We start from the raw sequence: 25,864 nt of genomic DNA on the forward strand, positions 1-25,864 counted from the left end.
GTGGGCGAGCGGCAACGGCCAGGGGGGAGAAATGCCGCGCCTGGCGGGACGCGGCCGCTCGAAGGCCACCTCTGCTTCTAGAACGTTCCCGCCGCTGCGCGGCGGCGGGGCGGGGCCAGGCCTCGGGGTGGGCGGGGCCCGGCGGGCGAGGGCGGGGCCTCGAGGTAGGCGGGGCAGGCTGGAAGCTTCCACGGCGCCGCGCGGCGGTTGGGGAGGGAAGCGAGCGAGGCTGGGCTGCCGCCGCCTCCCGCCGATCCGCCATGGACTCGCGCAAGCTGAGCGAGCTGCGGGCCTTCGTCAGGCTCTGCAAGCAGAACCCGGGCCTGCTGCACACCGAGGAGCTGGCCTTCCTCCGCGAGTGGGTGGAGAGGTCGGTCATGGGCCGCGCCGCCGTTGAAGTGGCCGTGAGGGGAGGCGGGGGGGGGGGAGGGGAGGGGAGGGGTGGTCTGGCGCGGGACGTGGGGGGGGGGGGGAGGCGTGTCTCGCCTGCGGGGGAGGGGGAGGGGCGGGGGGCGGCACGTGTCGGTGCGCGGCCCCGCCGCGTGGCCGGGAAGGCGGGCGGGGGAGGGGGGCGCGGGTTGTCGCCGCCGTGGGTCCAGCCCGGTCCTGTTCGGCGGGTCTTCGCTAGGGAGCGGCTCCGGTGCGCTGCCGCTTCCCCTCCCCTCCCCTCCCCTCCCCTCCCCTCCCGCCGCAGGGCGCGCCGGGGTTACAACTCAAGCGTTAAAAAGACTTGTTATTTTATTTTTTTGTTTGTTTTGTTTTGTTTTAAACTCTGGCTATTCTCGTTGCAAAAGCCTGCCCCCCGGCCATCTCAGTGGCTCAGCTTTCCAGGCTGGAAAGCCCCAGAGTAATACTTACCGAGCTAATTCTCGCATTATGCAGCAGAGTTGGCTAGCCTGTCTTAAAAGGAGCCGAGTTTGTGGGGAGGTGAGTGGCGTTGATTTACATCCTGGTACCCAAAAGCATAAAATACCTGACAGTTTAACACGTGGAATGGTTCCTGGCCAAAAATGTGTATTGCCCCATGAAGTTTCCTGTATCAAGTAGTTGAAATCTTGCTCCCCTGTGAGGCACTGCAAATGTGTGCTGTTTACTCTGCACGTAGTCTTCTGTGCATGTGTGGCCTGACATATCAGATGCTTCTCGATGTAAAATCATCCTTGGGTTCCAACCTGAGCACCCAGAAACACCAGATTGGAAGGGTTGAGGTCCTTTGCTGCTGGCAGAGAACCCACAGAACCTGTGTATTTAGGTAGGGTACCTCTGCTTGGCTTTCGTAGCTACAACCCTCGCTACTCTAAAGGACTCTGAGAAGCAGGGAAAGTCCTTGCAGATACACCTTTTATGAAAGGGGAAGTTAAAAGATTCTGTGTGCTGACAAACTGGTATTTGTTTTAGAAACCAAATTTAGAAAATCTACTTTAAATTTTAATCTGAAAGTTCTAATTGTACTTTCTGCTGTATAGTACTTGTAATCAGTTGAAAAACTAGTGGGGCTTTGTGTGCATATATATATAAGTATGGGCATTTCACAGTATGTCATATAATGAAAATGGCTATTATGAACTATTTATTTGGGGTTTTTTTCAGTGACGTTTAAACGTCTTTATGTATCTGAATATTAGTGTGATTGTAAAACCACTCCTATTTAACTTAACTTGGTTTTGCTGTACTGATAGCTGTATGCCTAGGAAAGAGATGCATGTCTTTTTTTATGCTACTGCAGGTCTTTAGTTCCTTTTGCTACTGTGTAAAAGACTTCAGTGCCTCACCCTAGGTTACTTCCATTCTTCTGTTGCATAATTCTGAAGGTGTGAACAGAATATTTTGGGAGGGAGAGGAAGAACACTGACTTCTTTTGGCCAAAGAAAGCGTTAGGGACTAGAAAGGTGATCATTTGATTTCTGACTTTCTCCATGTTAATGGGGAGGGCTCTGACTTCCAGATTAATTTTGAGAGTTTGTATTTGGTTAATAGAAGGGTGCTTGTATTATAAGTAGAAAAATTAGGAATTTTTGAACTGTGGAATGTTTTTTCCATGTAAAGTCTTCACTGGATTTCTTTATCTCAGAAGTTAAAAAACATTTCAGAGTAGAACCTCTTAAGTTTTCTGGTTTTCTCCACATATTTGAGCTAAATATTTGGGTAAGTGATGCACTTGGATATGTGGAGTGGTAGCCAAATTACTTTTCATGTCAAATTGTCTGGAAGTCTGGTGGATTCTCCTCTTCCCTTCCACAGTAGTGCTGTTTGCAGGACTGTTAAATGCATTTATAGGGTCTTCTCATTCTTTGGAAACTGCTTGAAACTTAGCATGGCCTGGCTTCAGGTGGAAACAAACTCGATGAGACTGATATCTCTGTCAGGCTTACCTATATTAATCTAAAAGACATAGGTTTAGTCACCAAGGTAATGTTGTGAGTGATTACAGAATAGCAACTAAATGATACTGAAATCCACCATGAAATTTTTCAGCTAAAATTCTGATGATTGATTTGATTTTTTTTTTTTCTTAAAGCTAATGATTCTAACGTAAGTGATGCTAACTGCTCGTAAAGCCAGAATGGGGTGCTTTATTTCTGACTAGCTGTTAATATTGCATCAGAAACCTTAAGTCCCATCTGTTTTCATGCACTTGTTATCTTCTAACCTTTATTCTGTCTAGCTGTTGTATTTAATTTCTATGTAGATGCTCTCTGTATAGAAAACATGCACTAGTGCATAATTATGTTTGGAAAGTGTTTTGACATCCCTTTTAGTCATGCCTGCTTTTTCATAATTGCATAAAAATACAAATATTTTGGCTTGAATTGTTATGAAATGAGTCATTAAAGGAACATGTTTCAAAAACCTGCAATTGAGCAAAGAAACAATAGCAGGCCTTAAAAGTAAAGCACAGAATCCCTAGTGGATGAACAGAGCTTTTTGCCTTTTTTTTGTTGTTTTGTTCAGATAGATTTTGACCCTTTTGAATTCTTGGTAATCCAGTTTCTCTCTAAAGATAATTTTGATGTCAGTGATGAAAGTGGATGCAGAAATAATAGTTGCAGTTCTTCCAATGAGTCATAACAGCAGCACTTCTCATCCCTGTGATGAGTGGAAGTACGGAGTCATTGTTGCAATGGAGTTCTGACAGCTACCAAGAGTTGTTACTGGAATTTCACAACTCTGTTGTAGCACAAAGGTTTAATTTTAAAAGGTTTTTTGTGTGTGTGTGTGTTATTTATATAGCTCAGTACCTGCCTTTTCCTACAAGTGTGTCTTATATCTGTATACCGTTGAGGTTAAATACACTGCAAACTTTGCATATCCTTGCTGTGCATTCAACCATTGTAATCAAATACTGTTTTAAGGGATGATTTTAGCGTAATTGCTTTTGAATTGTTCTGGGATTGTAACTCTAGATTGAATAGAGGATAACTGGATAGTAAAAACATTTTCAAGGACTAGGAGTGAAACTGTTTAGCCTTGGCAGTTCATGACATAGCCTATTGTAAGATGTGTATATATATTGATTAAACTTATCTCATAAACGGTTCTAAGCTTGGATGTGAAGAGGGCAGAGGAGACGGAACAAGTTGTTTCAGCCTTGAGATGATTCAAGGTGTCAGACTTAAAACCAGCTGATCTTGAGACCGATAATTTGGACTTGATCAAGAATTTGGTTCCTGTGTTTTTTTAGCTTGAGTTGTTCTTAAATACATGATTGGAAGCTGGGAATGTTATTGACCTTTTTGAGTTAGAGGGCTCTCAGTCTTTTTCCAGTAAGCCAGGCTTTGAAAGAGTCTTACTGTTTCAAAAAAGAAAAAAGTGTTGCCAACAAGCATTAGATGGATCTTCTCTTGTGAGCGTTGTGTTACCCTGGATGTTAGCTATTAGCACTACTAAAATGCTTCAGAATTTGTAATTTCCTTGCAGAAATGAAGTTCCAAGGCTCCTCTAGACAGTCACTATAGTCCTAGGAAAAACTCTCTGATTTTTACAGACTGGTAGAGAATTATATGCCCTATTGTCAGCCTACAAGGGTAAAAATTTAGAGCGAACAGTTATTACATGTACTGTGTTTTTTGCCTAGCTCTATAATGATTTATCAGACTGCAGTTGTTTAGTCCTTGCAGTATAACTTAGATTAAGTATTGTCAGCATTCCAGGGACACATCTAGATTTTTGCAGTAGCTTCGGAAGATGCCTTTTTTGTAACTTGTGGTATTTTTTCTTGACAGTTTATCCTTGTAAAATAGCGGTAGTGTAATGCTGTTTGCCTTTTGCTGCAGGGCCTGATGCCAGGACCTGTCAATCCTGCCACCTCCTCTTCCTTCTTTTACCCTCTCTTTCCCCAATTTATCCCTGTCCCCGTCCTATCCCCCCCATCCAGGTTTGCTTTCAGCCATCTTGGGGCCTGACTGTGAGATGGTGCTGGTGACAGGAGGGAGGAAAGAGGGGAGAACCGGTCTGCAGCAGCCTGACTTAAGAAGCTGTAGGATCTCATCCTTAGGATATAGTTTTATGTTGCACTAATTCCTGAAAGCAGATAGTCCTGCACCCTTCCAGTTCCTCCTGCCTGTTTGCCCACTTTCTTCTCCTCTCCCCTGCATCACCTCTAACCAGTTGTTTGAGGCCCCGAGGAGATGGTCGAGCCTGTTGAGTTGACAGAAACGGTTTTTTCCCTTTGGAATGCGTATGGCCAGAGCAATTGAAAACTATTAGTAGATGGGAATGCGGGGCAGAAGACGGATGGGAATGGTAGTCCTTGTGGCAGCCTGCCATTAGGTATGATTAGATGTTATATTAAACAGCTGGAGAATTCAGCCTATGCTTATTTCTGGCTGCTAACCAAAGTTGATACAATATAGAAGTTTATTCTATATTGAAAGAATGCTGTCTATACAGAGAATGCTCCTTAACTTGTAGCTAAGGAAAGGCATGAATATTCTAATACATAAGAGAAAAGAAATTGTTTTCTAGGCAACAATTCTTTAATTGCATAAGCATTTTAGGCCATTAGAGTTCTCTTAACTTGTTTGACCTCTGTTCCAAAAATAATTCTAATTTTAGTAATATCTATAATAATAATATTTAGTTTTGACTTAAAATATAAATTACATTTTAAGGAGAAAATCCATTTCAGCCAAGGAGGCAGCTTTTCCGTGTGAGAAAGGGTAGATGGGTGATGTGTGATGTGCATGAGCACAAGTCACAGTGGAGTTCTACATGAAAGAGCCAACAGACACAGTGTACATTATGTTACACTGAGAAAAGCATGGTGGATGTGTGCTTTTTATTTGCTGTTTTTACAGTGAATTGGGTCATGGTGTTTTGTGTCACAACAAAAAAATGAGATTATCAGCAGGATTTGAATCAATAAAATACATGTCACTATTATGATAATCTTACTGTTTTGTTTTTTCTCTTCTCTGTTTTTCTGAAAAGCATGGGAGGCACAATACCGCCTGCTCCAGCCAATGCTTCCACAGAGGAGACAAGTAAGGTGAGATATGAAGAATTTATCGTTCAAAACTAACACTTGGACTCTGCAAAAATTACTGAGCAGGAGAAGGGAAAAAATTGCTGTCACTTTTCACTCAAATAGGGTGGGTGAATATGCTAGGGTGAGTGAGTGTGACAGTTCAGTCTGAAGCCTGCCCATTGCATGATGTAGATGACCTGTTACAGATGGCTTCCTAGTTTGTTTCAAGTGTTACCATGCTCCATTTCCCTAATCCTGAATGCCTGATGTTCTGTGCAAAATCAAAACAAAGTCTTGATTTCTTTGTGTATGTTGTTGCTGTCTGTTTATACACCTCTTCTGTAGTCATTAGTGGATTGAATTATAATCTTCGCATGAGAAGAAGTACTAGGGAACATGATAGGTAATGAATCGAACAGTTGAACTATCAGTTTTTTAAGGCAGTATTGTGGAAGAGCTTTTTGTTGGATTTTGTTCATTTGTTTTAAGGGAGATAATAAATTTGGCTTGTAGATATTTATAAAGTAGAATTCTTTTTTTTTTTTTTTTATTTAACAAGACAGCGGATGCTGGGATTACTGGCTAGTTAGAAGTATATGGAGGGATTGTATATATGTAGTGAGTATAGTCTGTGACAAGACAAGCAGCTTATGTCTGTGATAAAGCAGGACATGCTAAGTTATGGGATTCAGAGGAAATTAGTAATGTAGTTAGAAGTTGATAGGAAAACATTTGAAAAAAACATTCTAAGTATGCATAAGTGGCAAAGATCTCTGACCTTGGCAAATGGAAACAATATTTTTATCATTGACACCAGCTTATTATTCACTGCTAAAGGACCTTAGCTTAATAGCATTAGATGGAGAGAATTTTTGATCCAGAGAATGTGTGAGGGAAGGCAGGAAGATTGGAAGGGTTGGTTAGTTGCAAAACTGGTTCTGAATTGGGTATTATCTGGATTATTTGGTTTTGATTATTGAATTACACAATTTGAAGGACGGGCTTTACCAATAATAGAAGTTCATGAGTCAAAATTTGGGCTCTGAATTATTTGCATCATGATAGACTTAATCTGAGAGGAGAGAAAAGGAGATTTGTATCTTAAAAATAAAACAGTTTAGCCGTAGAGCAGTCTGATGCTTTGAAGATTAATTTTGGGTTTTCTGATGGATTTCTGTTTGTTAGAGTGGGAATAGAATATCAGTCAGAAATAATGTATGCTTACAAATACATTTCTCTTTCAGGGCAAAGCAGAGGAACAGCCAGAGGAGCCAGTTAAATCGCCTGAACCAGAAAGTGAAGAGAGCGACTTAGGTGTGGAAAATAGATGACTTTATCACTTTTCACCAATTTGAACGTGATTCTGGAAATCTTCTCTCTGTTTTAGATGGAGCTTAATCTTGCTTTTCATTTTTCCCCCAGAAATTGACAATGAGGGAGTGATTGAACCAGACAATGATGACCCTCAAGAAATGGGAGATGAAAATGTGGAGGTAAGCACAATATTTTCAATTGTCTGTGGCAGTAGGAAAGATAGGGAGACGTTTTGAGTTTAGTCAAGGATAGCAGCTGAGAGGGGATGAGTACTATCTTAGCTAGGTAGCCAGCTGTTGTTTTGGCTCTTTTTCTCCTAAATAGGAAACTTGCTGGCTTAAAGCCACAGTCTTTTCTTATTCAAGGTTAGAGTCTATCAAAAAGTTCAGTGAGGGAAATCAGGTCAGAAAACACCAGAAAATTTATCAAAGCACCCATGAAAACTGGATATGTAGAAATCTGCCATTATTCAACTTATCTTTTGAGCGTTTTCTAGCTAAAAATAATGGTGGCTAACGTCTCTAGGCTGAAAGCAAAAAGTTTATTTTTTTGAACTATGATTTCAACGCAAATTAAAAACAAGATTCTGGAATCAGAAAACTGGAGCTCCCTTCTTTGGCACTGTCTTAGCATGGTAATTCCGGCCTGGACTCTGCAGCTTTTGGGTTTTATATGTGTTTATATGTGTTTGGGTTTTATTTTGTTAGGTAACTGAAGAGATGATGGATCAAGCTAATGAGAAGAAGATTGAAGCGATAAATGCTCTAAGTGAAGGTGATATTTGTTTTTAGTACATATTCAAGGATATTAGGTTTGGTTCTCCTGTTAAAAAAAGGAAGTAAATATTTTGGACCATTTTGAATGCTTTCAAGGAATAGAAAACTCGCTTCCTGTTGGATACCCAAAACTGTCTAGAACATGAAAGCTTCTTTAAATACTGTCTTCCCAATGTAGCTATAGTTTTGGGCAGGGCAGGGGGGAATGAGGTACTGCAGCACCTTAACTACATATTGATCCTTATAGTACTTCCCTACATATTATGATTAGCGTTTCTAGTGCTTTGTCTTAATGCAGTGAAAAGCTGTGTAATAAAGAGGTGACTTCCTATTTGATTGCATACAAAGTTAAATGTACAAATTTAACTGGGAAAAATCTCTCCTCCCCTCCAGCATTAATTTTGGAGTTGTACTTCAGTTACATAGGAGGAGGAAGAAATCGATTTTCCTTTGTTGATAATGTTCCATTTAAGAAGTGCCTAGGGACATAACACCCTGTAAGGGAGGTTTGGCAATTTGGATGTAATTTCATTGCGTAATGATCGAAACTGTACTGGTACTCATATTTAGGTGAACTTCAGAAGGCTGTCGACTTGTTCACAGATGCTATCAAGCTGAATCCTTGTTTGGCCATCTTGTATGCCAAGAGGGCAAGGTGAGTCATTATAAACTAGTGATTTATGTTTCTGCCTGTTCTGTTATTTTCCTTAAGGAACCTAAATATAATGGCAACTTCAGGATCTATGTAAACTTAAACCACATGAGGGAAAGAGAGAAATACACTTCATGCATTTTCTCTTATATGTGATTAACCAGATGCGCTGACGCAGCCATATAAAGAATCTTGATAACAGGTTAAGTAACAGAATGATGTTCCAAAATGCATTGTGGTAATATGGCTGTTGGTATGTTGAGTTAGAATAATGCTGGATAACAAACACTTGTAAAATCTGAAGTTTATTCTGGGATTAACATGGTGATTGAAATCATGTCCTGTTTACATGCAAAGTTAATTGTGGATCATGTGAATTCTCTCCCTGTTGTACCTGCTAACTGAATTCATTCACCATGACGTAGACTTGTTTCTGTTCAACAGTCCTACGTTTGAACAGGACACCCCTATTTCTCAACCCATTCAATAACCATCTTACTGCTAATTGCATCTACCAGACTGCAGATAATGCATTGGGAACATTGTCAGATTTGATGTGTGGTAGCCCTAACTTCATAATGCACAAACATATTTATTTTCCTAATTCTTGAGGAAGGCTGGGCAAGTATGGGTTGCAGAAGCAGAAGTTCCCACAGATTTTTTTTTTCTCCTTTTATGCAAAAAAACCCACTAACCATGGATGATTTGATAATTTAGTGGATTTTTTCCATAGCAAGGTATAATTCAAAGAAATATTCAACTTTTGATGACTTTCATGTGATTAGTTAATGTCCTTTAACTGTTCCATTCTTAACTGGTACATGCCTTGCTGTTTTTTCCTTTCCTTATCAAAGTTTTTGCATGTAACACCGCTTGTGTACCTTAATACACTGTTGTTGTTGTTGTTGCCATCGTAGTATTTTTAAAACGTCCTACAGTGCCATATCTTGTCAGGACTAGGATTAGCAATGAAAAATAAGTGTTAGGAGAAGTTTAAAAGTTACTTCAGTTTGGTCTATTGTAGAAATAAACAAACAATATATTAGGAAATTGTAAAACCTGCAGTGTAACAGCTGATCAAATGCTGTGAGTAATCCACCTCTCTGGTGGACTTGGATTTTGGTTCTGGGGGGTATGTGTGTTTGGGAGGCTAGGGGTTTTGTGCAGCCAGCAGCATTGGAATGTCTCTCATTGTTGAGGTGTAGCTTTGAGACAGTTTCCTGACACATTGTCCACCTGTTTGCTTCTAGAAGAAAATGTGTGACTTTGTGCTTGCTTCATAACAAGCCTTAATGATGAAGTTACTCCAATTGCTGATAAATTGTTTTCAAGTAGATGTAAAAGGGCAGAAGTTCTGACTTGGAGTATTGAATACCAAATACTTGTGTTAATTCAGGAATGTTTTTTAGTGTTTCCTTCAGAGATTTTTAATTTGAAATGCCTGAACCTCCTAAAGTATTGCCCTACTAGTTAATCTGATATGCTTGTGTGTTGTAAAATTTGCCGTTATTTCACTTAACTGACAAGGGATTAGGGCTACTTTCTCGGTTTCTGTTTTGTTTTGCGTCTTTTAATTTTCATGACTCATCTCCTGTCTCCTTTTGTAGTTCCTGATGATTCTAGCCGTTGATCCTTGTAGCCTGTATAACAACTTGTGCTTTCTTTGTCTTACTGTTTTAAAGACTATGTAATATGGCATGCATAATATTGTTGTTTTGTTCAAATTGCTAGTTGCCACTGGCTATTGACTCCAAACACCATGGAATTGCGCTGTCCTTTGCATTTATGTATCCTTTCCTTATGCGCTAAAGTTACTCTTGCTGGCAAGGCTTGAGTCTGAACAGTGAATGCTTTTACTTCTTGCTAATGGTACACCTACAGTGGTAGGGGGTGGAAACTAAATTTCAGTGACTTCATTATCACTACAAAATCTTTTTGAACTCAGCTCTTCAAATGTATTATCTCACTAGCTTGCCTGTTAGTCATCCAAAATTATTTCCAGCTTAAGTTAGTAACTTGGTATTTCAATATGTACAATAAATGTTCTTGTTCCCACAGTGTTTTTGTGAAACTACAGAAGCCAAATGCTGCCATTAGAGATTGTGACAGAGCCATCGAGATTAATCCTGACTCAGCACAGACCTACAAATGGAGGGGGAAAGCGCATAGGTAATGAACTGCACCTGTACTTGATATTCTCTTTACTTACTTGGGGGGAACAGTTTTGTTTATGCATTCTCTCCTTCTCTATGGCTCTGAACTGTCTGTCTTGTACCAGAGCAGTAGCCATGAGCTGAGAAGCCATTGTGCTGAGTGTATGGCTTACAGGAAAGAAAGGATGATGGTGATTTTTTGATGGCAATTTATGAGTAGTCCTTCTGGCACTGTCTTTTTTTCTTTTTTTTTGGTTTTTTTAAAACATATCTTCTAATGGCTTACTGCTGTTCTGAATAGCATTTTCTAATCATTTGCTAAAGATTATGAGTTCTAGGACTGTGGATTTTATTTGTTTGGAGGTCTTTTGTTTTCACTTAGTTCAGTTTTTATTTACTAAGCTATAATTCTTAAACATTTCTCTGCTGCCCTTATTTCATTAGATCCTAGAGCTCTTTTACATGGTAAATTAAACTGCCTAGTTATTAAGGGAACCAATTGTTGCAGTTGAAGAGTGGTATTAAGCAAACAGTGTAATTATTTAAAATGGCATTATGCCAGTGTGCATCCCCCTTCAACTGTAGTTAAACTTTTTTTTTTAAATGACAATAAATCAGCCAAAAAAAATAAGGTGACCCTTCTTACGGTCTGTATAAAAGTGGAAGGATTAAATGCTAATAGAACTTACCAAAAAAAAGGCATTTTAAACAGTGTTCAGAGAGTAGTTTGTTAATGTCTACAGTTTTAATAAATGGCATGGAGCCTAAGAGTGAGAAGACTGGAGCATAGTTTTGATTAACACCTCTGTCTCTAAGCAGAAGTGCTTTGACCATTTAGGAATACCACCATTTGCTCAAATTTTTGATTATCAAGAGTTTGTATAAATGAATGGCGAAGAAGTGCGCAAAGTAGCTTGTATGACCTCTTCAACTAAGACATGGTGCATCCAGTTAGCTAGGATGTTAGAGTGCTCAGTAAAGAGGGTCCACTTAAGCTTGAGGTAGTAGTGGTGTAGACTTGTACAGAACACTGAATGTGTAGTTTTACACTGAACATGTGCCTAGTGGTGCAGAGTATTTTTATTAGGGAGCTTCATGTGTTTAGGTAGGGTACCTTCTCCCTGTTAGACCCTTGTTTATGGTAAACAATGACACTAGCTGATTGAGGGTTTTTTCCTTCATTGTTACTTCAAGCAAAAGTTACTGTAAGGGTATGAAGCAAGCAAGTATCCTCTAATGGCATCATAGTGTGCAAGTTACAGAAAACACCATGATTATTAAACTTTAAACTTCTGTAAGTCCATATAGCTGCAGGTAAAAATACTGAATACCGCATGGTTGTAAATATTTTGAAGAACTGTAAGAGTTCAGTTTGCTTTTTCCTTCTGAATGTTGGTGTCTTCTGAATTCCAGACTTCTGGGTCACTGGGAGGAGGCTGCTCATGATCTTGCATTAGCTTGTAAACTGGATTACGATGAAGATGCTAGCGCCGTGCTGAAGGAGGTGCAACCGAGAGTAAGTGGGGAGGCATAATGAAGATCCCTCCTCTATTTGTTTGAATGACATCAATGCCTTCAAATTCTTCCAATATGCATTGTCTTGTGGAAATGTGTTTATGTCTCATCTGGCACTTCAAACTGAGTTTATAAATACTTCTGTCTTCAATCACAGCTGCTTATGGCTGTGTGTAGAGAAATGGAGTCTGTGGAGCTGGGCATGTAACCGAACTATGAAATAATATGTTCCTTTTTAAAATCTTAACAGAAGAATCCGAAGCAGTTGAAGTTTGCCAGGTGTTTTAGAATCTAGACTAAAAACATTCAGAAGAGGAAGAGAACACTGATAATGGATTTTTTCCAAGATGTTTCTGAACTGATCAAAGAAAGCTTCATCCTTAACACGTTTTACAAAGGAAGCACTCTTTGTTGTGATTTGTACTTTCATTAGTCTACCCCATGAGGGCAGCGTAATCTGTGTAAGACTGGTTTTCAGCTTTTCTCAAGCGATTGACCCCAGCATTCTTCTAAGGAGGAACTTCTGTGTAAAAAATGTAAGAGCGTTGCTAGCAGGCTTTCTTTTTCATCCTTTTTGCATATTCCTTTTAAGTGGTTAACAGACCACAGATTGCAGCTGTTGCATTGTATTGGGTTTATGTGGCAAGGTTGGGGGAAGGTGGACTGCAGGGTTGGCCTCCTGTAAGAAGAGACATGCGGCTGCCCCTGTGTCAGACGGAGCCAGTTCCAGCTGGCTCCAAAACAGACCCACTGCTGGCCAAAGCTGAGCCAGTCAGCGACATCAGTGGTGCTTCTGTGATAACATATTTAAGAAAGGGTGAAAAAATGCAGTGCAACAGCTGTGAGAGAGAGGGGACTAAAGGAAAAAAAAAATGAGAGAAGCAGCCCTGCAGACACCAAGATCAATGAAGAAGGAAGGGGAGGAGGTCTGCCAGGCACGGGAGCAGAGATTCCTCTGCAGCCTATGGAGAAGACCATGGCTGAGCAGGTTGTCCCCCTTGAGCCCATGGAGGTCCACGGTGGAGCAGATATCCACTCTGCAGTCTGTGGAGGACCCCACGCCAGAGCAAGTGGATGTGCCCTGAAGGAAGCTGCAGCCCATGGAGAGTCCACACTGGAGTAGGCTGGCAGAAACTGCGACCTGCAGAGAGGAGCCCACGCAGAAGCTGGTTTTCTGGCAGGAGCTGCAGGCCATGGGGGACCTATGCTGGAACAGTCTGTTGCTTAAAGACCATACCCTGTGGAGAGGACCCACGCTGGAGCAGTTCTTAAAGAACTGCAGCCTGTGGGAAGGACCCACATTGGAGCAATTTGTGAAGGATCATACCCTGTGGGGGGGACCCCATGCTGGAGCAGGAAAAAAGTGTGAGGAGGAAGGAGTGGCAGAGGTGCAGTGTTACGAACTGACGACAGCCCCCATCCCCCTGCGCTGTTCAGGGTGGGGGGACGAGGTGGAAGAGTGGGGAACTAAGGAGTGAAGTTGAGCTTTGGGGAAAAAAGGGGAATAGAGGGAAGGTGGTTTTAGTTTTGTCTTTGTTTCTCATCATCCTACTCTATTTTTAATTGGCAATAAATTAAATTAATCTTCCCCATGTTGAGTCTGTTTTGCCCATGATGGTAGTGGATGAGTGATCTCCCTGTCTTTATCTCAAGCCAGGAGCTTCTCCATCTTACTTTCTCTCCCTGTCCTGTTGAAGAGGGGGAGTGAGAGAGTGGCTTAGTGAGCATCTGGCAGCCAGCCAAGCTTAACCCACCGCATGCATAAACATTCCTGTGTCTAATAACTTCAGCTTTCAGTTTTCCTACCATGTCTTTGTAGAAGATGCTGTCTCCAGCAAAACAACAATGGAAACCATCTTACAACCTGTTGGTCTTCTGCATTGGAGACTATTGATCTGTGGTAAATGTAATTAGGTCTTCGGTCTCAACCTTTTTTGTAAGAGGTATACTTAAGCTTGGCTGAGGGGGAACATTTTATTTCCCAGTTAATCTGCCCATGCACAGAAGCAGCAGAGTATGTCTGTGATACATTGATGTGTAGTTGCAAACTGTATGGGAATTTGTCTATATAGCTCAAGGAAAAATGTATGATCTTCTCATGGGTGAATTTTTAACTTTAATGTCAAGATGATATGTTCACCTAATTTATTCACTTCCAGCTTTCCTAGCACTTTTTAGTTTGTAGCACTTTCAGCTGAAAGTCTGAGTCAAATTCTAAAAATGCTTAGTTCATTTTGAGCAATACTTAGAAACAATGAAAATCAAAACTTTGGAAAATCTTTATGTTTCATTAAAACAAAAACACATCAAAAAACAAAACACTTACTTCTCTCATAATGAACCACTGAATGGCCGTAACATCAGGTTCTGATAACATGTACTGCATTCAGTATCAGTCAGTCCTGCTGCCTGCAGTGTTCTTTCTCTGACAGATGTACTTCAAGAATGATGCGGTATGGAATGAATATTTCGTAGCTAGTTGTATCCTACCTAGTTGTATCGAAACTTCACTACTTATAAAATCATTTCTTCGCTGAAAGAATATTCTGAAAGAATAGAAGAGTATCCATTGTAGTAGTAGTTAGTATCTCTGTTCTTGAATCTTGATTTTGCTATGTTTTTTAGTTACGGGAGTGTCATAGGGTAACCATCATACACAATTTGTGAAATCATGAACCATTTTTTGCAATGCTAAATAAGGTTACATTCTGGTTTCAGGAAAGCAGTGTGCTACAGTTAGTGTTCTGTTGTTACAATGAGCCCTGAGTGAGGAGCCTTGGGGAGTTCATTGCTAACTACTCTCTGTAGATTTGAAAGACTTGGGAAAAAAGCTAATAATAGGATGCAAACTTTCTCGCCACCAGCCCTTTCTTGGTTTGGTTCAGGAATTCTTTGGTCTGCTTGTGTCTATGCTGCAAAGACGTCTGGAACAGCAATAACACTATCTAAAAAGTGTGTGTGTGCAGGGGGAATTATACTTCCTGTTGTTTTGCTGGTTAAAATTCCCTTTTCCGGGGCAGTTGGTGGGTTTAGCCCTGGAGAAATTAATATTCAGCATAAAAGCACGAAGGGACGTGGAATGATAACATGTTTAATTTCTAACTATGGTGCAAGTCCCAGAGCTCTATAGCAAAACAATATACTAGAGTACATGTTCTGGTGAATCCAGTTAGGGCCAAGTAGACATGAATAACTGATTGCCATAGAGAGGAAGTTGCAAATGGCTCCTGAAACAAAGGGGCTTTTAGGATGTGAAGTCAGATCTTATTTTTAAGAACTAGTAAAAGCAGATGGTTACACTTAGATGTATTTTGTATTGAAATACGTTGTCTGATATGCTAGAAATGTATATGAAATTTTGGTATTCTATTGTAACAGGCTCAGAAAATTGCAGAACATCGCCGAAAATATGAGCGGAAGCGTGAAGAAAAGGAAATCAAGGAAAGAATGGAAAGAGTGAAGAAGGCACGGGAGGAGCATGAGAGAGCACAAAGGGTGAATACTTAGGCTTTAATATTTCCTAATAATTTGGAGAGTGTCATAGTTATTTTGGTTAAAATTAATTGCAAAGAAGATATACTTTCATTTTAAATCTTAGAATTAAATTTGAGAGAGTTGATTTCTTTCTTGGGTTACTTGACCAATAATGAAATCTGGAGAAGAGGGCATTGTACTGCATCTGCTTTTATTGCTTATGACAAAAACAGGCTCTGGAATCTCTACTAACCCTGAATTTCAAGAAGTCAGTTATTGTATGACTGTACCAAAATAGTTTTCACTTAAAGTACTTGTGTCTCCTGAGGTGGGAGGTTTTAAATTCAGGATAATACTTTGCTTCTCTTCCTCACTTTCTGACACCGTTTACCTGCTTTTTCTTCATGCTTTACTGATATATTTTAATATGCTGGGGGTGGGAATTTTTTCTAAAAATGTAAGTTGAGGAGCTAAAACAAATCATACAGTTCATACTCAGTAAAAACATACTCTGCATAACTTACCTGCAAAAGATTAGACATCGCTGTTTCTTGTCAGTGGTTTTGTACATAGTGAAGTGCTTTGTTTATTGCGATAGCCTACCTGCCTAAAGCAGTCTCAGCTATTTTTTTTCTCCTAAAACCAGTTGAGCAGTAGAAAATAGGCTGCAGTTCCATTGCTTTGTGTGGAATGTTGTGCTTTCATCTGCAGGAGGAAGAAGCAAGACGACAGGCAGGAGGAGCTCAGTTTGGTGGTTTTCCAGGTGGCTTCCCAGGTATTTTATTTTTAAGCACCAATACTTGAGGTACAGGTGACTGTTGTTTCCATGTGGAGTATTATAACCACAGTTTTTATAGCATTTGTTCTCAAGACAGAGAGAAAAATATTTTATGAAATTTAGAACTTGTCTACAAATAACTCTTTGAGCACTAATGGGAAGAGGGGTGGGATTCTTTCTCTTAAAGAGGATTGATGCTGGGTAGCAAGGAGAGGGATGACAGAAATCAATAATGATGGATAACAGAATGAAAGGATTTAGGTCTGAGAAAACAAAGGTGCAGTATTTGCTTAATAATACGTGCTGAAAAACTAGTATAAAAATGTTTTCTAGATTACCCAGGGTGCCTTGGACCCATTCTGCTTAAGAACAATAGTTCTAAAGTTGAAAATTTGGATTTAATATTAGGGAAATCTGTGCTGGTTGCAAGCTATTGTTGAACAGAATAGTTTCTCAAAGGAGGTAGTGCAGTTTACCTTATAGAAAAATTGTCCTTGAACAGTTCCACGAAGATTGGGCTTTCCATGTTATTTTTGGGTACAATAAATCGGGGAGAAACAAGAGTAAGTACTAATGCTCTTGAAGATTGAGATGTAGTTGAGGTAGGCTGCGTGCGTGCTCCAAGTAGATCAGCTTGTCAGGGGAACCAAATAGAGACCATATCTACCCTGCTCAGCACAGCTGGGGTAGCTGCTGATAGACAATTCAAAAACAGAACCTCAAGCATTTTGCTTCAGGGATTTTTTTTTTTTTCTCCGTTGGTGGTACATTTTTTTCAAACCTAAAGTTCCCGCCAAATGTGGAATGTGCCTGGGACATACTACTACTGATCTGCTGTTGCCCTGAATTGTTCACCCCAGGCATTCAAACTCCTTATGTTCCTGGGCTTGAGACCTACCTGATTTAAGTTAACCAGAAAAATAACTGCATCTGTGTACAAGGTGCTAGAACCTGACACTCATTGCAAGCCTCCTATTCAATTGGGTTAAAAACATGGATGAAATAAGATGTAGGTCTTCACAGAAAGAGAAGGTGAAGACCCTGCTTTCCATTCAGTGGACCAGCTGTAGCCTTATGGAAGACATGGCTTTAGAGGTGTGGCAAAGGAAGTATGTCCTGGCTTCCGGTATAGATGAGTTAAATGGTTTTTATCATGCGTTCTTCTTGTCTTGGGTTTTCAGGTGGATTTCCTGGGGCTATGCCTGGAGGTATGCCAGGAATGGCAGGTATGCCAGGTCTCAATGAGATTCTCAGTGATCCAGAAGTCCTTGCAGCCATGCAGGTGAGTATTTGTTAAAATCAAAGCTTAATGTTCTGAACCAGGGAAGAACAGTGCCTATGAGCTAAGGGAAGGAAGAAAGATGTGACCTTCAGGATAGCAATGGGATGCTTGCGTATTTCTGTTGTGAAATTCTCTCCTTGTGTGTGTGGCACCAAACTGTCTGGAATCAATGTTAGCTATTTTTCAAACTGATGGGAGCTTAACTAAAGATAACCCTCCCGCCCCATACTCGCCTATGATAGGCAAAACTATGTGTTATATAGAGTTCTTGATCTCTTTTGAGTCTCTTGAATAGTTATTTTCCACACAGTATAATTCACTTGCTCCTTTTTTGAATGCACACACATTGTAGCGAGATAATTATGCACAAACAAAAAATTATTGTTAATATTGTTGCAACACAATTTATTACGATAATATTGAGATGAGAATTGCCTTTCTCTTAGGGGATTAAGTGTTTGGTTTTTGCCAGAGGCAAAGTAGTATCAGAATAGTTCTGCATCTGGCATTTTCTAAATTCACCTTCAGAAAGCTTACTTCCCCAGTGGGCTCGATTAATTGCTCAATTAATTAATTGCTCAATGTCAAGACTACTTTTACACAAGAAAAGTATTCCAGCAAATTAAATAGAACACATCTGACAACATCAGTTTTAGGGGCCGGTGGGCTAGGAAGAACCTGAGCTATTTAGTTATATTTGCGTACTGATATGATCAAGTACAAAATGTCTTGTTACTTTTTCTGGATTGCTGTGGTTAAACTAGAGTTACGTGTTGTTCTCAGCTCATTGAACAGCTATGATCCTGATCTAAGTAAAAGCATCACAAGGGACCCTTATTTGGTATGTCCTGAAATCACAAAAAAGGCATCACTTTCCATGCAAAAGTTCATGGGTTCCCTTAGTGGATGCTGGTGTTTGGAAACACACCTTTACTTAGGCTGCCACAGTCAGCAATGTTGACTTGCGTGCAAACCACCCAAAGAAAGCCCATGGTTTGTAGTTGTATTCATTACCTGGCTAATTTATGCTGTAATACAGGAGTTTGAAATTAGAGTTGCTGAAAACAGAGCTTTGAGGTGCAGCGAAATACTAAGCGCTTGCCACATGCCCTTAAGAAGACTCCATTGCATGCTGATTGTATAAACCCCAACATATTGTAGGACTCTGCAAGAACGTGTGTTGACAGTGTTTTCTGATAATGCAGGCAGGCTTTAACATGTAGAACCTGTCAGCAAAGCCTTGAGTCTCTTGCTGACCTCTTTGTACAAACTTTATATCTAGGTATGATTTATTCAGCGTTTCACCTATGTCTGCACTGCCGCCTTTTCCTAAAATGTCCAACTGACTATGTTCTGGTCCTCTCTGAATTGGCAATGTAAACTCTAGTCTTAAAAGACAGTAGTTTCTACTGCTTGGCTTCTGCTCAGTGCAGCTATGGAATATGTTTGCGGTTAATGGTAGCTGGCAGCTATTATATAGGTTATCTGAGGTGTTACAAAAAAGTCTGAAGATACTGAATCACACAAGTCTCTCCCAAACCTCTTCCCAAATCTTAAGATACTATTTTAACTGACAGTATTTAGAGGCTTTTCATAGTGAGGAGTTACTGCTGAAACTGGAGTATTCTGAGAGTAAAGACCTTCTTCTCAATCTCTTTAGACTTGGTGACTATCGTCTCATCATCTTTGAGACTATTCCCTATAAGCTATTATTGAAATATGCTTGAGTCTGTTAACATCTCGGTAAACCTTACAACTGTCTGTGCCTGAACATGAGCTAGATTGAACTGGTTACACTGTCAACTTGAGCTTGTCATCTGTAGAAGCAACCAAAGAACCAGATATGGCTGCCTATGGATATGTTTATAGAAGTTACTGCTCATCACTGGCATAAAGATAAGAATCTCTGCAAACTAGTATAAAAAATTCTTTCGAGATGAAGATTTCTGATTCCATTACCTGAAGATTTATTGTCTTCAGGATATTTCCTTTTTTCTTTCTTTTTTTTTCTTTTTTTTTTTAATTGTGGCTGATACTAGTCTTTTACGCATAAAAGACTCAAAGTGGCAAAACTTCTGTTGCATTTCTTTTCATAGCTTCTTAACAGTAGTAGTTGTGACTTTTGCAATGACCTCTAATGCATGTTAATTTAGCTCATTTGCTCCTAAGCTTTTTAGTCTCCAGAAGAATTGGCTGAAATTTTTGTGCATGTGTTTCTCTTATTTTACTATTCTGGCTGTCTGGAGGGTTCTGTAGTACTTCCTGTCTTGCATGTGCAACTGCTTTTTCTGGACACAACATGACATTTCTGTTTTGGAGAGCTGTCTTGGGTCAAATCACAAGTTTTTTTCAAAAAGAGTGATGTCTAAGATGAACCTATGGATTCCTTATTTGACATGTAGTCGTATGTTAGACCCAGACTTCCACCAAAATATGTAAGTTGGAAAAAAGAATAGTGATAACTTTTTCTTTAGAAGTATTTTTCATCCTTCTGCAACTAAAGACTAGAGCATTAGAAAACTGAATGTTTCACTAATGCTGTTTACACAATGGTTCCCATTCCACCTTATGTAGTAAATATTTCTCTATGGAAATGTTGGTATCTTCAGTCTTAAACTTTATTCTGATAATATTGCTCATCAATGTGAAACCTTGGATGTGTTAAACATTTTTATAAACACAGTCTAAGATTGAGGGCTGCCAGGGAGTTGCACAAGTCCAGAATAATTTACTTGCTGTGAATTTATAGGACCGTAAAACACATAGCATAAAATTGGGTATTTAACATTCATTTAGGTGTGTTTTGACACAAACCAGTGGCTAAGCTTAGTCAGCTTTTTGTTCTGGATTCATATACAGGTGAAAACGCAGATTTAACAACATGACATGATCTTTATAGTCATGTGCCCTATTTTGAAATCGGAAATTCAAGAAGTTTGAGGTTGTGAAAGTCATCTTTTTTTCTTTGCATAGGAATCCTGTAAAGTGGAGAAAATATATCTAGTGTCTGTTTTCTGAACTTAAGCAGTGTATTTTTCATAGACTTCGCAGATTCTGTTTTGTGAGGGAGACAAAACAGTTGTAAATCCTTCTAACAAAAGATAAGACTTGACTCTTGGTTCCCAACATGTATAAAACATGACTGAACCATGTGGGTGATTTCAGTGGAGTCCACACCTACCAAATGCAATTTTGGATCAGACTTGTTAAACAGCTTTTGTCTGTGTTTGATGTTAGAATAGATACAGGGTGGTGGTGGTGTAGCACAGACAGCTCTGAGGAGACCAGTTGGGTTTTGATGGTTTCCAAAGAATACATCTGCAGTAGCAGTGGGCTAGAAGTCTAGGGAAGATTGTATCTTTCAGTGAAACTACTTAAATGTGCTAGAAGGAATAGCAAATGAAATTACAGCTGATGCAGATGATTTGTATTGGACATAATAAACCGCTTGCACTTTAGCTGGATTAAAGAAAACTTGAATCTTTGCAGAAGTTGCTTATAATGGAAATCTTTTCCCAGGCTGAGATGTAAAATCGGTCTATACAGATTTATTAAAGGGCATTGTTCAAAACATGCACATGTAAAATGAGTAAAAACAATTCTAGTTTAATGAAAGCCCAAAGGTGTACTAGAAGTACAGAAAAAGGTATTAATGCTTCTTGTACTAGAGACGATGAACTTGGTATTCTTTTGACCACTGACTTTAATGTATATGTGAATGTATTTATTAACTGCAACGCAGTAGTGTGATGAGAGATAGCAAGGTTCTCTTCCAGTTGTGATTTCTCAGAGGAGGTGGGGAATGACTGAGAATTAGATGCATTTTTTAAAAGCCAAACATTGCCACATCGTCTGCTCACAGTCCAGCAGATTAAAGTTTCTGCTGCTAGAAGGAACAGAGGTGAAAGGGATGAGTAGCAGCTATTGTTCGGAGGAGGGTTATCCTATCATGCGTGCTACACACATACAGCTCCTGCCTCCTTCAAAATGCATTTGAAGATGCCTGAATAGAAATAATCCAGAGGGGGGGCTGTGTTTGATGGCTCCTGTTTTGAGGAAAAAGAAGTCTTACCTTATCCTCCTTCTCAAACATTGCGCTATTACCGTAACAAGTTCAGTAATGACTCTCAGTTTACTGATGCAGCATTAACAGCATGCACTGTATCATTAGGTTCTCTTAGACACCTCTTGCCCAAAACTCTAATCTAGTCTTGCCATGTGAAAAGCTGAGCAAGACTAGATTCATGTTGGAGCCACATAACCAGTAACTTTTGTAGACTTGTTTTATAAATGCCCTAATTTTTTTGCTTTTTATCCTGCAGGATCCAGAAGTTATGGTTGCGTTCCAAGATGTTGCCCAGAACCCAGCAAATATGTCCAAGTACCAGAACAATCCCAAGGTCATGAATCTCATCAGTAAATTGTCTGCCAAATTTGGCAGTAAACCGTAATTTCCCTGGTTCTTAAAAATCATATCTGAATGGGAAGGATTGGATTTGGCTAACCAGTGTTGCAATAAAACAAACCATTGTACCTCTGATCTTCTTAAGAAGAGAAACGGGGTATTCTAAGGAGAACTGCTCTCTAGCCCCAAGCATTGACTTTATTCAATGATTGGTTGGTTTGTAGCACTCAAATTGTATTCAGATGACCTAGTTTAAACCACCCCCTCTTGTCCAAGAGTTGCAACCTTTTATCATAAGTATTACAGACAGTTTCCTTTGAATGAATGCTCCTGTAAGAAATCATAATGTTCCAGGAGTGTAAGATAAAAACCTGCTGTTGTGTTATTTTGGTTTTTTTTTAATTACTCTCAGTGAGCAAAGAGGAAGGAACTTCAACAGTTCAAGTCTGTCTTAAGCCCCTTAGGACAGAAAAGTTGGCCTAGTCACAAATAGAAAAGGTGGGACAAGTCTGAAGAATTAACTGGATAAAGGAATTGTCTGCAAATACAAATCCTTTTTTTTTTTTTTAATGGGTGACTGACTTTATATAGCTATTAAAATTATCAGTATAACCATGCTAGCTAGTTACACACTGGAACTTCTGGCAATACTGCAAATAATGTAATATTTTGATCTCCACAACTGTGCAGCAAAGGTACAGTCCTATCCTTTGCACAACCTGGCATGAAGTGTACATACTGCAGAGGCCACAGAGGTTTTGTTACTTGCTCAATTCTTGTCCAGCACCTTTACGTAACATTTTATTTATCAGTCTGGGTATGGGAGAGCAACTTACTGTCTGTGCTTGTGCTCTTGTCCTTTCCCAGTTGGCAAGTCCTCAGCTGGTTGCACTCGCCCTTCCTTGGGGCCATGCTTACCAGGTTTCATCTATTTGGAAACTTTAGGGAAGGAATCCTGTTCCCATCACTACCTCTGTCCCACTGAATGCAAGCCATCCAGAACATGTAAACGCAGAGTTATTAATCAGTGAAGGGGAGAATACCCAACGAAATTGCAGCTCTGGGTTCTGAGTCGGTTTGAGTCCTTACATGCTTACTGATTAAAATTTCTTGGCCAAAGTCCTGCTGTCTCTTTAGAGGTGATGACTCTTCCTTCACCGCATTCTGTAGTCTTCCATCTTTTCTTGTATCCTTTTCTTTAAAAAAAAAACAAACAAACCCCGCCCCCAAAAAACAAAGCAAAAAGCTGTTGTTGTGGTTTTGTACTTCCATGTTTTTGAGGCTTGTGATACAGAGGAAAAGCTGAAGTAATTGGAGCAGACAGAACATTGTTCTAACACTTGTGGATTAACAGCATGGGTATCCTTGAAGCAGTGGCTGTGCTGATGATGTTCAGTTGATTTGTCTACCAATAAAGACAGTTGTTGCTTCTGTTTGTCGTAGCTAAAACATCATCTTTCTGTGGAAAAATGACCATAGTTACCTGTTCACTACTTGAGTCTCAACATTTGTGTTACTCGTTTGTAATTCTGTATCTTAAGCCATAACTGATGTTACCATTTTTAAATAAATCTGGATTGGTGTAGGAAATCAACAACAGTTGCAAAAAATAAATCCCCAAATGCTTTTTCTCATACTAATGACCCTGCAGAATGAAATGTGAATCTTTTTGCTTAAGAAATATAGTTCTGAATACTTCTCTTAGCCTTTAAAAATAAAGTATGGTTTTGAAAAATAAGGCTTTTGGGGTTTGTGTAACTTTCTGATAAAACCTATTTTGTTTAAATTAAATGTGGAAGTGCTTCAATTAAACTGTATATATAACTTGTGATTTAAATTGGAACTAAATGCTTAAGGGCTTGTCTTCATGACCAAATGAACTCAAGTTATGATTGAGTGTTGCTGTGTGCCTGGCTTTTGGTCATGCTCTTGATCTCCTGTTCCCAAGCGGAGATACTTGAAGTAGGTCACCCCTCAGTATAGGCTGAAACCCAGCTTCTTCTTTCAGGCTGGTGCATATGTGCTGTGCATGAACTAGAACATCTTGAATTTATTCCCTACAGTTTCCTGTTACTGTGTCTGTCTACCCATGGCTAGTCAAAAGTAGGAAGTTACTGCTAGCTAGTAGAAATGGTTATATCTGTGTCCTGCCTGCTGGCTTACACATCAGTTGCCCTTATTCAGAGCTGACTGACTCAAGAAAAACATCCTCCCTAATTTTGGTGTTAGCATTAGCAATTTAGCTGAATTCTTGTGATCCTTTGGGAATGCACATGCTATGACTCCCTCGGTGTGTGTAGTTTTTTTGTTTTTAATGTTACCTGGTAAGTTAATTGAGGAGATGTCTGGACCTCATCTCAGTTCCCAAAGCTGGCATGTGGACATCTAAGCAGCTAAACTCGTTTGAACAGAAGTGCAAGTGCAGAAAGTGAACTGCCCAGGAGATGAGCAAAGATTGTAAGTTCCAAACATGGGATATAAGTAACTATATGAGGAAGTTATTATTTTGTTAGTGCTTGCTCCAGTATTTACTGGCAGCTCCTTCAGGTTATTTGCTTCCATTGCAGCACAGAGCAGGGGTGGTTCTTACAAGTACGGTGGCAGTAATCAACTTAGCTGACAATTCGATTTTAAAAACACCTGAGCTGCCAGCATGTATGAATGGTTCAGCTAGCACAGCGTGGTGTCTGAGGTGCTGACCCAGGTTCAGACGTGCATTTCTGCCATTTGAAGCAAGTCATGTACTGCGATGTTTGGCCAATCCAGCGCGACAGATGAGATGACCTGGTCTGCCGGAGAGTATGATGATATACCTGCAGTCGACTGGTAGTAAAAGGTCGTAGTCCTATTGCATTGTGTGTGTGAGTCTGAGTGACTTGTCTGTCCTCTCTGTGGTTCAGCTGCTGCCCCAAGGGAAAATAGGAAATGTCAGGTCAGATACCACTTCCAGACTGTATGACTTCACAGTGAGCCCTGTTGGATAGTAATGTGGAGAACGCAAGGCTTGGTGCCTGTCTCATCATTTACCAGAATTTTTCTTTTAAATTTCTCTCGCTTCAGTGTTGGGCTGTGAATAAAAGCCATTTGTCAAAGTGGCTTGGTTTGTCTTTGTTGGAAGGCAGTGATCAGATGGGCAGGAGCCAGACTCTGTCAAAGTTGGATGAAGGCGGGTGGGACAAGACTGGGCAGAGCAGTGATAGGGCAGAGGCAGAATGAGTAAATAAATAAGTATTAAAAAGCTGTGTAAAGGTAAAACCATGTCATAGAAGCAGCTTGTTGCAAATGGCTAGCAGTAGTATCTGTAGTTTAAAATACCTGTGTTTAAACACGACTTTTGTTTTTCTTGTTACCTTCGGAGCCTTTGCTTGAAGCTCATACAGGCCACACTCTCGTGTATGCCTGTACATCTCTCTCCTGTGAGATGTAAGAGCAAACAATATTGTTACGGGAGCTTGTAGGAACTGCTGTCTGAGCAGAAGCCTTCACCCGAAGGGATGGGAGGTTGTGGACCTAGCCAGGGTGAGTTGAAGCCAGGTCAGCTTCAACTCTCTGGCATGTCTCTTCCTGTGGGTCGTGGCATACTCCTGACTGGAAGTGTTTGGATCCCCTTTGAAATCCCACAGGGCATCTAGGCTGAGGGGTACTGCAGTGCTTTCAGGGTTGTAGGGCAAGCGGGTTGTTGGAATAGCGGTAGAGGCTAGAGGATTGTTTCCTTTCATTGGCCACAGGCCACTGATAGTGGCTGGTATCGGTAGAGAAGTGGATTGGCATCCTCGAGTGGGAGGGTGATTCACTAGGAAGATGGTAGCAGTATTTTCTTCTGATGTCTAGAGAAGGGTGTCTCATGAACCTTAATCAGAGCTTTGCAGAGGTGGGCCTCAACCTTACTTCATACATGACGGAGTGAAGGCAGCATTGTAGAAAAGTAATTCTGGATTACCAAAGAGCTGAAATGGAGTAAAAATGGCAACTTCCAACTGGATGCAGAGACCATTACATTGAGTACTACAAGACAAGTCATAGGTGGTCAGTAGTATGATACAAGCAA

General features: G+C 40.2%; 1 protein-coding gene across 3 annotated transcripts; it reads left to right on the forward strand.

The window, feature by feature from the left end:
- The first annotated feature begins 130 nt into the window (after positions 1-130).
- On the forward strand, positions 131-23,554 carry ST13 (ST13 Hsp70 interacting protein). 3 transcript variants are annotated; one of them, XM_075154356.1, is made up of 13 exons: positions 159-370; positions 795-927; positions 5,431-5,488; positions 6,712-6,781; positions 6,890-6,960; positions 7,489-7,555; positions 8,128-8,212; positions 10,268-10,378; positions 11,776-11,878; positions 15,256-15,372; positions 16,063-16,126; positions 17,311-17,411; positions 21,734-23,554. In XM_075154356.1, exons 3-13 carry the CDS (start codon positions 5,432-5,434, stop codon positions 21,860-21,862), a joined length of 975 nt encoding a protein of 324 aa, XP_075010457.1. In that variant the 5' UTR covers positions 159-370; positions 795-927; position 5,431; the 3' UTR covers positions 21,863-23,554. The 3 variants fall into 3 exon arrangements, with proteins under 3 accessions (XP_075010449.1, XP_075010457.1, XP_075010440.1); XM_075154348.1 differs by lacking the exon at positions 795-927 and having other exon boundaries at positions 131-370; XM_075154339.1 differs by lacking the exons at positions 159-370; positions 795-927 and adding an exon at positions 1,122-1,252.
- The last annotated feature ends 2,310 nt before the right edge of the window (positions 23,555-25,864 follow it).

This window comes from Calonectris borealis, chromosome 1, assembly GCF_964195595.1.
Source record: "Calonectris borealis chromosome 1, bCalBor7.hap1.2, whole genome shotgun sequence".
Lineage (NCBI taxonomy): Eukaryota > Metazoa > Chordata > Aves > Procellariiformes > Procellariidae > Calonectris > Calonectris borealis.